At 38.0% G+C, this 12,090-nt stretch overlaps 3 protein-coding genes across 6 annotated transcripts; 1 reads left to right on the plus strand and 2 right to left on the minus strand.

The window, feature by feature from the left end:
• On the plus strand, positions 1,204–3,658 carry LOC105175159 (pectinesterase QRT1-like). Its single transcript, XM_011097505.2, has 5 exons — positions 1,204–1,919; positions 2,163–2,358; positions 2,431–2,637; positions 2,725–2,957; positions 3,061–3,658. Exons 1-5 carry the CDS (start codon positions 1,630–1,632, stop codon positions 3,206–3,208), a joined length of 1,074 nt encoding a protein of 357 aa, XP_011095807.1. The 5' UTR covers positions 1,204–1,629; the 3' UTR covers positions 3,209–3,658.
• On the minus strand, positions 3,371–8,326 carry LOC105174955. 2 transcript variants are annotated; one of them, XM_011097224.2, is made up of 7 exons: positions 7,191–8,326; positions 6,694–6,758; positions 6,474–6,596; positions 5,233–5,961; positions 4,393–4,609; positions 4,120–4,239; positions 3,371–4,038 (listed from the first exon to the last, which is right to left on the minus strand). In XM_011097224.2, the coding sequence occupies exons 1-7, from the start codon at positions 7,483–7,485 to the stop codon at positions 3,692–3,694; spliced, it is 1,896 nt and encodes a 631-aa protein (XP_011095526.1). In that variant the 5' UTR covers positions 7,486–8,326; the 3' UTR covers positions 3,371–3,691. The 2 variants fall into 2 exon arrangements, with proteins under 2 accessions (XP_011095526.1, XP_011095525.1); XM_011097223.2 differs by having other exon boundaries at positions 3,371–4,239; positions 7,191–8,324.
• Positions 9,238–11,222, minus strand: LOC105174957 (zinc transporter 11). 3 transcript variants are annotated; one of them, XM_011097227.2, is made up of 3 exons: positions 10,632–11,222; positions 9,933–9,973; positions 9,238–9,841 (listed from the first exon to the last, which is right to left on the minus strand). In XM_011097227.2, exons 1-3 carry the CDS (start codon positions 11,083–11,085, stop codon positions 9,317–9,319), a joined length of 1,020 nt encoding a protein of 339 aa, XP_011095529.1. In that variant the 5' UTR covers positions 11,086–11,222; the 3' UTR covers positions 9,238–9,316. The 3 variants fall into 3 exon arrangements, with proteins under 3 accessions (XP_011095529.1, XP_011095528.1, XP_020553948.1); XM_011097226.2 differs by having other exon boundaries at positions 9,933–9,991; positions 10,632–11,219; XM_020698289.1 differs by lacking the exon at positions 9,933–9,973 and having other exon boundaries at positions 10,546–11,199.

A 12,090-nucleotide genomic window follows, 5' to 3' on the forward strand; every position in this document is an offset into this window, starting at 1 on the left:
TCTCTATCCAAGGATTACGTAATTTCATCAAACATCAGGGGTATTTATAATTTTTCAAACAATAAGATAGCATTCATAATTATGCGAAATCTCAGGAGAGGTCGTTGTAATTTACTCTAAAATTAATTGATCTATGGAGGGGATTAATTAGGGAATATACCCGAGACAAGAATTGGATAACCTTGAATATATATTTGGGTTAATTATATTTTACACAATATGTGATATTTTTTCTGCAGAAAATCAACAAAACAATAGTCATATATGGAAAAGTGCAAATTTCATAAAATTAAAATACTAAATCAACACAAAAGAAATTTTCAATGATAAAATATAAAAAGGAACAAATTTGAAATGGCGAAATGTAATTTACATTATATATTTTGATACGTAAAATCCCAATTGGATTGGATTGGTCACTTTTGCCCTTTCCCACTCCCACTCCCACCAAAACCGTCACTATCACTGCCCGTTCAACTCGTCGGGAAGCCGCCGATGCCACCCATTGCCCTATTTATTTAATTATTATTATTATTATTAGTGGTGAGGTTGCTTTCATGGATAATTTGTTAAATAATTTAATGTGAGCAAGTTCAATGATTCTCTTTAGATACTGTACCTCATTATACTAATATCTCTATCTCTATCTCTATCTCTGCTCCATTTCCATTATGATTCCAATTACATATATTCATTTTTATTATTAAATCTTTACATCACTAACATCCTCTGCTGCTCCTATCATATTCCACAAATAATTTTATAATTCTTTTTAATACATAAAAAATAAATCAAACTATTCAATTCTCGAATGCAAATAATGAAAGTTCGTTTGAATTTCATTTGTTAAATTAATAAATTAAAAATAGCAGAGTTGGGAGCCCAAATATGTTATGTGGGCTCGGTGAAAAATGTTACTAATAGGGCCATGATGATTGGGCTAAGATTATATTAGTTCTTCAATGTAGAATAGAGGCCCAATAATATTCTATTTTTACATATATTTCCACGAAACAAAAAAGTTACAAACCAATATCACAACAAGTGCTAATTCATCGAAAATTAAGTATGATTATTTTGAAAATTAGTCATTCCGGATAGCATTAATATCGTAATTTGGGAATTGTTTTCACCATAATGATATGATTTTTGAAAAAAAATAAAGAATTAGAAGAAAAAAAACTCCAATGTAGTAAAGAATTATGCTTGAACCGTTGCATGCAACCACCACTGCTCAACAGTACATCTTTACCCTGTTAAAAGATATTCCCTCCACTGATTAATTTTACCTAAGCAAAAACTTTGTGACTTTCTCATAATCCTCTTCTCATCACCTTCCATTAATTTAAACACAACCCGTCTTTGTATTTGCATTCATCTTCAATTTCTTGTTATGTATCTCCCAAATCCCATTTTCTCGCTGTAATCTCTTCAAGAAATCTTCATTTATAGCTGCAATGCTATGGTTTACATTGATGACTGCAGTAAACTTACTATAATATACTTATTCCCACGCTCCTTCATTTATTGCTTTCACTTGATTCTCACTACCCTTCTATCACTCCTACTCAGCCCATAATTTGTGCTGTTCTTAATTGTAGTTTAGAGCCCTGAAAGTTGTTTCTGGGAATGAATTTGACAGGTTCAATGACTTGTTTTTTGGTTCTTTTGCTGTTGTGGGGTGAAGTTAAAGTCGGGTTTGGGCAGATTAATGGTGATGGGAGGAACTACATTACGTGGAACGACTTGAATGTGGATGATCACAGGTCGCCTTTGAGAGAATCAGGGTATCAGAAGAGAGTAATCGTGGTTGATGTGAATGGTCGGGGGGATTCAGTGACGGTTCAAGGCGCGGTGGATATGGTGCCGGAAAATAATGCAGAGAGAGTGAAGATTCACGTTCTTCCTGGAGTGTACAGGTTTGATTTTCTCTTTGTTTTGAGCTCTGATTTTCCATGCATGCAGTTGTGCCTGTTAGTGTGTGTTTGTTTGGTTGGTGGGAAGTGGGAACTGATATTTGGGAGTGGGGGAGTGAGGAAGTTACATGTATAGGTAGTGGGCTCTCTCTCTCTCTTAAATTTGATGGTTTTATCACAACTTCCTCACATGGAAAGTATTTTCTCTCTCTTAGTGATGATCTGATTGCATTTTTGGAAATGCAGAGAGAAGGTTCATGTTCCTGCAAATAAGCCATATATTTCGTTCATTGGAGATCAAGATCAAGCATCTGCAACAGTGATAACATGGCATGACAAAGCTTCTGATCAGGCCCCGACTGGCGGTTTTATAGGAACTTGGAAATCAGCCTCTGTTACAGTAGAATCAGACTATTTCTGTGCATCAGGGATCACTTTTGAGGTAACCAGACAACTCATTCGACCGTCATGAGATCAATGAAATTACAGTTTCTTGATAGTGTTTTCATGACAGAATACAGTTGTTGCAGCGGGTGGTGGAGTTGATGGGTACCAAGCTGTAGCACTGAGGATCTCGGGTGAAAAGGCCGTGTTTTATAAAGTTCGATTTCTGGGCTCACAGGATACACTCCTGGATGAGTCAGGGTCGCACTACTTTTTCCATTGTCTCATTCAAGGGTCGGTAGACTTCATATTTGGTAATGCAAGATCGCTCTATCAGGTACCCCGTCTATTTTTCTGTTCGTGCTTTTCCTTCAGTTTTTCATTTCAGAACGCATGAATAATTGAAGTAAAACGATTTGAACAGGAATGTGAAATTTCTGTTGTGGGTGATGGATTTGCAGTAGCAGCTCAACATCGGAACTCAGTTGCTGAAGATACAGGGTTCTCCTTCGTGAACTGTACAGTCAGCGGAACTGGAAATGTTTACCTGGGGAGAGCCTGGGGAAACTACTCCCGGATAATATATTCTTACTGTGAATTCGACATTGATGTAAGACCAGAAGGATGGGAGGACTGGAGAATTCCATCAAGACAAAAGTATGAAATCTGTTCTCGTTGTCTGTGTTCCATCAAGCTGCATACGATATAAATGAAATCGCTGTAATCTTCTAACATTTATGTACGATGATTGTGTTTGCAGTACCGTGGTATTTGGAGAATACGAATGCAGAGGTAGAGGAGCAGATAGGACCAGAAGAGCGCCCTGGTCCAGAGCCCTGAATTGCTCTGAAGCAAGACCTTTTTTTGATACGACGTTCATAAGAGGGGAGCAGTGGCTTAGACTCTAGTTTACATGTTCCAGGACCAGTTTTCAATATACTCAAAAGTCATATGTATTTTGCTCGTATATGTATGTTCTGACTATCTCAAAGATCGACCATTCAAGGATACATCAGACGTAGCGATACTAACATAAGATTGAAATGCAAGATAATCCAGTGAGAGAAGTACGAAGCAATAATGAACTAAGCATTTCAGGGATAGTATGAGCAAGAAGTGCATACAGACACATAATCCACACTGTGAGTCGACAAAGAGTGACAGAAAGATCCCAGGTACTACATGGGATTAAGATCCGGATTCTTTCTGTCAAATGGACAATTAGCTGAATGACTTAATCTGAAGATCAGACCTCCGACTCGTTTCTGTACATCTAGCAATTACATACCAAGTAGCAAACTTACAATAGATACCTGTTATCTTCATGTACAACTATTCTACTGTGACAATAAATTATACCACCGTATACAAAAAGCGGGAGAGCTTATTCCTCAACATTCTGTCAGCATTTCTGTTGTTTCCACTTCACATTTCAGCTCAGCGATCTCACATTCGACCAAGTTGTTATCCCCGTTGCCATCATCAATGTTGTTTCCCTCATCACCACCACCATTGCCATCAAGAATGGAACCTTTTACAACACTAGCACCACCCAAGTCACAATCTGCATTCTCCTTCTCCTCTTCATCATTAGAAAAATAATCCTTTTCTTCAGCTTCAAGAAGTCGCTGTTGCTCGCTGCTAGTACAATCATCTTTCAGAGGGACATTTGTCAGTGTCATGCCTGCTAAGTCGTCATTCTCCTCTTCCACAGCACTGAGTTTGTGACTGGTGACAACTTTAAGACAGGAAGTTGGAGAATTATCAGATTTGGCTTCTTTAGGAACAGCGGATGACACAGGGAGTTTAGTATCCATACTAGTTGCAGATAAGACGTGGAGAATATTAGGATTAGGCTCAACATTGACCCACCGATCACCAATCCAATCTCTTGAAACTCTTAGGTTCTTCATCTCAACATTCAAATACAAATTTTCACCTGATATTACCCAGAAAAAGAAAAGGAAACTTTGATAAGAAAACGAGCCTTCATGTCATCAAGTTAGTCGACTCTGCTTCCCATTTGGGGTGGGATAGAGCCAAAACAAATGAACGACCAATTAGACATGCAAAAACAGTAGGGAGGACTAACCTGGAATATAAATTTGATAAATTCCATTTTTACCATCACGAGTTCCAGAGACAACACCTTCCCACCAACCATCATTCCACCAGGCATCTGCTGGATCTCCAACCTCAAAGCTAAGGATCCTTTCATCACAAGGATAGGCAGGCCTCACAGTTGGCCGGCCACCATGCCTCATCCCTAGTTTATCAGCCTTGGCCAATCTATATGTAGGAACCCATTCCTGCAGTTAAACATGATAAAAGTAGTATAAAGCATCTAGCTAGACGTGCCCGGAAAGAAAATAAAATGAAGCAAGTGTACAACAATACATTTGCAGCCAAAATGAGTAGAAAGGAAATTTAACAGAGAAGAGCAATGACTGCAACATTAAAAGCACAACTGTTTCATTGCTAAGGAATAGATGTTTAAGACCTTCCATAATTATCTTAAAACTTCCCATGCATTTTAGCTAATTAACTATATCTAGAATCCATGTCCTTGAGCAATCCTTCGTCATCAATGGTATACCTGCTGGATTTAACGAGATCAAATTGTTTGCCTTTGTAATACTTTCATATGCAGTATATGATTCATCACATAGGGCAAAATCTATGGCATGCTGGTTAAAATAAATAAAAAAGGGCTCTGGTGAGCAAACATATCAGCAATAGGGCTTTGACACACAATAGTTCTAGATGAATTAATGCAATGCAATACAACAATGCAAGAGGTAATCCATATGCTCTAAACAGCATATCAGCAAATATTTCACGACAAGCTTGAAAATTAGACCGTGATTTCATGCAAAGACAAGTCTTATTTGCTTTTCCTGTGTATAAGTACAAAAGGAATTAAAGGATGTACCTCGAGGTTGGTGCAACTTTCTTCATCCTTCACGTCATCATATAGGATTTTCATTTGTCTCCTGGAGACCTCTAAGACTGTGCACCTGAACCAACAGCCACGAATGCCACTGTCTTGACAAAGAAATTCTACCTTTTCATTTAGTGCAAAAAGTGGCGTATGCCTCAAGTGGCCTTCATCATGCTTCACGAAATTAGGCTCCCTACTCAGTAGAACATGTTTCTTGTATGATAAATCATAAGTCAACTTATGATGCTCCCTGAAATTTCTATTCCGTTTAGCTCCCACTTTTACATCATCCTCACAGCTAAACTCTTCTTCCTCAAAAAAATCTGGGCTAAAGCACGAGAAAATTGGTTGATCAAAATACCCACGCAATTTACTTAATTTGAAAGGCTTTATCCTGTTGCTCTTGAATTGTCTGAAACAGAAATGAACTCCGCCTAACAAATCATGTGGAAAAACTGCCAAGCATTTCTCATAGTGTTCCCGGGTTAATACTATGGCAGGACCATCAACGCATTCAGCACTGATGACCTGTACATATGGAGTGATGAAGACTTCTTTAGGATGAGGATCCCGTAAAGAAACAACTCCCTTGACTTCTTTATTATGATGAAACCATCTCACTTTGACCTTTTTCTGGCATTTTCTGTCTTCATACATATCTTCCAAATATGCAATATAGCGGTTTTCTTTTTCAGCCATTACAAAGACAAATGATTGTACCTGAATAGCAGGGAAAGGTTAAAACAGAGAGCAAGAGAAAAGAAGTCCAAGATTCACAAAGTTCCTCAAAGATAAGCCCAAGAATAATTCACCATTTTAGAACTAAGAAACAGAGGGGACTACATCTCAACAATGCTTTAGGAATCACAAATATATTATAAAATTCACATCTCCGTGTCAATAAACGCCATCTCAATTTCAAAAGAAGCAGCAAAGAAAATCCATTTTGAGCATACATCTGCATGACAAAGTGGCGTCAGAAAATTCAAGCAGGCCAGCATGACCTAGTAGTCAGCACTTTGTCATTCTATAACTTCATATCCTCCTTCGAAAGCAAGAAAGTAAAACATTATCTAAATTTGGAAGATACCCATGCCTCACATTAAAGGGAAAGACTCCTAACAATAGTTAAACCTACCAGGTGGTTCTCCACCTCCCCATGAAGTTTTGGATGAATACAATATGATGTAAAGCTTGGAACGTCCCTTTAAGAAGGGTTTCAAGAAGCTTACCGCTATTGAAATCCCATTCCTGCGAAACGCTGGATAATGCTTCAGCTGTTTACCACAAGCCCATGCTGAACCTGACCATGAAATGTCTAAATGATGACCTTTCAGATTCCTTGCTAAACGACCCTGATACAAAAGTAGGACGATATGTCAATAAACAAGACTTAGATGATAGAGGTGAAAAAAGATGACAAGATACAATAAACTAGCAAGAAACATGTACCTTATGAGGTGGCATGTGGGTCTTCTGAGCATTTACTTCAGAAATAGGGTCATCTTTAGGTGACACTGATCAAGAAGGAAACAAAATCAAACTTTGACTACTTTCAAATATAATGTAGCTGATGTGCTACTATATGAGGCCAAAATCTTAAAACACATCAGCCTGGCTGTCATTCAGCCAATAGAATAGGGTAAGAAAGATGACATACTCTATCAAAAAAGTAACTTTGATATATTAAAATTAAGGAGCCATTACACGAGAATGTTTTTCAACAATTCAAAACTTTAGATCTTTCACTAACTTCATACATGAAAGAGAAAAAGGCCATGTACCAAAACTGAAGAATTAACTAAGTAAATTCAAATGCTATTAGTACAATAAACAGGAGGATTGATCACTAAAGATCACTACAGTTAAAAAAAAATAAAAAAATGAGAGGCACTAACCACAAACAATATAAGCGCGGTAGAAACAATCAGATAAATAAGAAAACATACTTGCATAATCTCCTTGCCTATGCTGTTTTGACAACATGGAAGTAAGCCAGTTCACAACCTCTCTCCTCGATCTCCATCTGAAGCCAGCATGGACTGAGTTATCGGCCCCATGGGCGCTCAAGAACTCGTCAGATACAACATAGAACATGTGTCTAACACTCCTCTCAGTACCCACAACAGCAAGAATGGACTCCCCTGAATTATCCTTCAAGAAATAGTGAACCACACGGTTGCCCCTCTCTTTTGATACATATTGCTCTTTCCACTCCACAAAATAGTGCTCGCTTGCCGCCATAATTGATAGTTAAGAACCCTTTTAAGCAGGAATTAAGCTTTGACAGCCATCAGAATCCTAATGAAACCCTAATTTAACAAGCTAAAAGTACACCCAAAATAATCTGGGAGAAGACTATCTCACACCCTCACCATAAGAAATAGAACAGCTAAAAACGAGCTATCTTGGGAAAATTCAACAAGAACATCCAAAATTCTAAAATTCTCCAGCCTAACTTTGACCAGCCAAGAACGCCTCCAAGACCCAAAATTTAACAAAAGAAATAGAGTCCCAGAAACAGGGGAACTCACCTACAGCTGCGGCTTCAAAGATCTACTAAGAGATAACAAAACAAAGTGAAAAATTAAACAGGTAATGCTTCATAAGCCCGATAACCCTGTAACACTTATGATAGCATTCCACAAGAAGATATATCATCTAAAATCCAAATGGGCATGGACCAAAGAACATGAAATAATCTATCAAGAACAAAAACTGGGCCTTTGAGCAGAATTTTCGGTACAAGGACCTGGAGACGAAGGTCAAAATAGAGGACCAAGGAACAGGAAAACAGCTTGAAGTGTTGTGTTTCTTCAAATTCACTACAAAAAGGTCGGCTAAAAGAAAGGTTGAGAGAAATGAGTTATGGATAAAGACAAGGCAGTTGAGCAAGAATAGTTAGAAACAGTCAGAAAAGTTGGAGAAGTGTGAGAGTCACATCGGTGCAGCTGATGATGGAGGAGGAGAAAGGAGGGCTAGTGGACTGGTAGACGGTAGGAGAGAAAAGGGTTGAACTTAATAGCAAAGGGCAGTTTAGGGTGTGGACGCTCAGACGCTAACACGAATGCTGGTGACGAAGCATCAGCCATCAAATTCAAGACTCTAGATATTATCAAACTTCTTTTGATTTTGGTCTTTCCCATGTATGGGCCCATTTGTCATTCATGTGGGCTTTGATCTGGCTCAGCTTCTCATTTATTGGGCCTGTTAGAAAATGCGAGTTGTTGTTAGAATGCCTTTGTTTATGTATTGATTTTTCCATAAAAACGAACATGTTGTCGGATGATAAAACACTTCATGTTTATTTGAATGAATACTAATGATTATATTTTTCAGGTCAAGTTACAACATAATTACTTGAAATTTGTTATATTTATAAATATATTTTTATTATTTGAAAATTTTATAAATATCTTTTCAAAATTAACGAATGTTTAATAAATATTTCCTCATAACAATTCATTATAAGGAATATTTGTTAGATGATCGTAAATTGAATGAATTATTTATAACTATAATGAATAACCTCTCCATTTATACCAACTATTTTGCTTAACTGAATAAAATATCTATTTATCTTTTAAAAAAATATATTTATATTTATTTATAAACTAAATGCATAATTGAAATATATAAATATGAATATGTATATATAGATAAGATAATGATCCCATGATTGTAGGAATAAAAGAGGAGCAAACCCCCAAAAGGCTAAAACCTTTTTGTTGTGTTTCACAATTCACAAAAGCGTGAGTTGCTTGTCGGCAACAAGTTTGTGAGTTGCACTCGTCTCCTTCGCATTTTCAACCTTCTTCTCCTCATTTATTTCGCTTTTCAATCGTTTTGGTCGACCCCCCGACACCTCACGTGTGAACCTATGTACCATTGATTTTTTCATTTCAAATTTATTCTACTCTTTAATTGTATGTTAAAACTTAAAGGCTACATTATCTAAATGTGTGTTTGTATATATATATTTATATTACTATTAAATTAAAAAAAGAGGATGCAATTAAATTTAATATAAACTCCAATCTATATAGGAAAAATCAGAAAATGGAAGCCATATGAGCTAAGTATCCCAAATCATAACAACTGCAATCACCCCAACGCCCAACAACACAGCCAAAAACCTGTACTCTGGGCTGTCCAACGAAACCATCTTCTGAGCCTTATAGCCCTTGGACAGCAGATGATTGATCGAAACGTAGATAAATACCCCACAAGCCAGTCCCATTGATATCGCAAATATCCAGTCCGCCACTGCACCCTGCGTCGTCGCGTCTATTACAATGCCGATGGCTATGCCAGCTGGGCTCGATATAGCAAATGCAAATGCGTAAGCCGCACAAGATAAGAGTGGACGGTCGGGGATCATTCTGAGCAGAGCTATTCCCATGGCAATTGCAGCAAATATCTTGTGTAGGCAGACGGTCCACAGAGCCCGCCAGGCATCCGCTTCTGTCTCTGCCACTCCAATTGCAATGCCCTCAAATACGGAATGAAAGCATAACGCAGCAATCAGCAAGATGCTATCACCAAGTGAAGCAGCAGTTGCTAGTGAAGCGTTTGCTAAATGGCGCTCCGGGGCGTTCTCCTGACGTAACAAAAACAGCTAAATGTAAGCTCATTAGGAGAAGGAAATGCATACCGTTTGGAGGAATTCAAGAACATTTGTTCTATCTCACCTGTAACTTTGAGTCTGAATGTAGTCGATTACCATTTCCCCCTGCATTATGAGCATTTGCTGTAACAAAGTGAGACAGATGGAACGTACGAAAACATTGAAACCATGTCAGTAATTAAGGATTAGAATAATGCAGACCATGACAAACATTGATAATACTTGATACCGAACCAAATACTTATGTGGTCTAACCCTGTCCGATTAAAGCCTGCAGGCTCCAACTTTGTTCGAATTTAAGAGTGAGATGTTAACTAACATCCCATCAAAATACAACAGAGTACTAGAAGTTAACCTGTTGTCGAAGTTGCAAAGCATGACCATATTCAGACAACTGACGACCATTTTTTATTCTTTCAATTCCATAAGCAGAGCTCAATTCTAATCTAATCCATGGAACAACTGAAATGGACAGATGACCAAGAAGCGAAAACCAAACATTTTCTATACACAGATTACTTAAGCTTACATTCGTTAAAATGAAGCATCAACAGTTCAATAAATCCACCAAACGACCAACTGATCAACAACGATAGAATTATTGCAAATCCCGTTGCATATTCTATTGAATTTAAGAGACAACCACCAAGTCTTGAATTATATTAACAAATTCGTGCCACTAAAACAACGATGATCAACTGCACCCAAAACGGAAAGGAATCAAATCTCCAAGCACTGATTAAATTAAAACTTGCAATTATACCTTGAAGCTCAACATCACCATTAGCAGAATCGTGGTCGCGCTTCCCATAAACATAAGAAACAACGCAATCAGCCAACATTGTGAGCAAATATCCAGCACTTGCAAGCATGAAAGCAAATGGGTATTCTTTACGGGTCAAGTCCCCAAAGGTCTCATGCGAATCACTCAAGAAATGCATCAACGCAGTCCCCAGAAACACCCCTCCGGCGAACTGCGTCCCCAATATCAAAAACCCCTCGTTCCACTTCATGAAGTACGGAGACATCCCGCCGACGAAAGTTCCAACAAACACTAGAATCAGGCACCATATCTTGACAAGAATCAAGGAGCGGGACCTGAGGTTGGGTTCCTCCGATGGAGAACCGGAATCGGAGTCGGAATCACCGCCATGAGCACAGGCCGAGAGGACAAGGAAGAGGAGGAGGAGAGTGAGGAAGAGAAGGAAGCGGGCCATGGAGTAGGGAACATTGTGTGTATTTGTCGTAGTTCGCTTTATAGTGAAGTACTGGCAATGAAGATAAATTTAGATGGTTAATTGTCGTAATCGTCGTACGAGAGAGAGAGAGCGACGGGGGGCGTGTTTGTACTGCCAAAACTGTAATGAGAAGGAAATTAGAGTTAGTGTTGAGAGAGAAAAGTACATGCCTCTGAATTCAGACACGGTGTGTGTAGTACAAACAAACAAAAAGGGCAACGGAGGGAAGATTCAGCTGTCTTTCACGAATTAGATTCTTTTTCATTGAGCAATACGTAGGTGTCACGAGTGAGTTTGGACCACTACATCGGATTCTTCTACCTTTTTTTACAATTTCAATTATTTATAGTGCATAGATTTGATTAAATCAGATGCATTGTAGAATAATTCAATTTTTGTCAAATGTCAATCGATACCAAATTAGGCAATAAAATTGAAGATATATATGGTAATAATAGGGCGTTGACAATAAAAATCACTATATGAAAACTTTTTTATGGATTGTAGATCAGAATCTAAATTACAATTTAGGAGTATATGACCATTTGTTAATTAAGACCCATATCAGACTAGCAACAGAATATCATAGATCATGGGATTGCTAAATTGACTCTACACATAAACGACTCAAGGTTCCTGGTTTTGCATTTTTTATATAGATCATCTTAATTTTCATGATAAAGCCAAAGCCAACAGTACAATATAATGATGCTACCAAACTTAAATTTGGACTTTATCCAGAAGGCTCAAATAGGATCACGGGCCCAGCAGTTGAAGAATCCTAAATATTGTGCACTCGATTAATACTTATCCTCGGGATTTTTATCCTATTATTTAGACGCCCGAGGGATGTTTGCGCGGCGAGTAGCTTTCATCATTAAATGTCAATCAAAATCGGCCAGCTAAACCATTGTCATTTCTCCAGTGAAGCGGACGTTTGGCATTCAATGAGGTGCGTTCTGATGCTAACGAATCTGCAGGCGC

This window comes from Sesamum indicum, linkage group LG12, assembly GCF_000512975.1.
Source record: "Sesamum indicum cultivar Zhongzhi No. 13 linkage group LG12, S_indicum_v1.0, whole genome shotgun sequence".
In the NCBI taxonomy this organism is placed as follows: Eukaryota; Viridiplantae; Streptophyta; class Magnoliopsida; order Lamiales; family Pedaliaceae; genus Sesamum; species Sesamum indicum.

Coding starts and splice junctions, on each gene's coding strand:
- LOC105175159 (XM_011097505.2), top strand. CDS start 1,630: ATGAATTTGACAGGTTCAATGACTTGTTTTTTGGTTCTTTTGCTGTTG. Junction 1,920..2,162: donor GTTCTTCCTGGAGTGTACAG/GTTTGATTTTCT, acceptor TTGGAAATGCAG/AGAGAAGGTTCATGTTCCTG. Junction 2,359..2,430: donor CATCAGGGATCACTTTTGAG/GTAACCAGACAA, acceptor TTTTCATGACAG/AATACAGTTGTTGCAGCGGG.
- LOC105174955 (XM_011097223.2), bottom strand. CDS start 7,485: ATGGCGGCAAGCGAGCACTATTTTGTGGAGTGGAAAGAGCAATATGTA. Junction 6,759..7,190: donor TAGGCAAGGAGATTATGCAA/GTATGTTTTCTT, acceptor CTTCTTGATCAG/TGTCACCTAAAGATGACCCT. Junction 4,610..5,232: donor AAAGTTGCACCAACCTCGAG/GTACATCCTTTA, acceptor GTTTAACTGCAG/GAATGGGTTCCTACATATAG.
- LOC105174957 (XM_020698289.1), bottom strand. CDS start 11,085: ATGGCCCGCTTCCTTCTCTTCCTCACTCTCCTCCTCCTCTTCCTTGTC. Junction 9,842..10,545: donor TGATCATCGTTGTTTTAGTG/GCACGAATTTGT, acceptor TTGTTACGTCAG/GAGAACGCCCCGGAGCGCCA.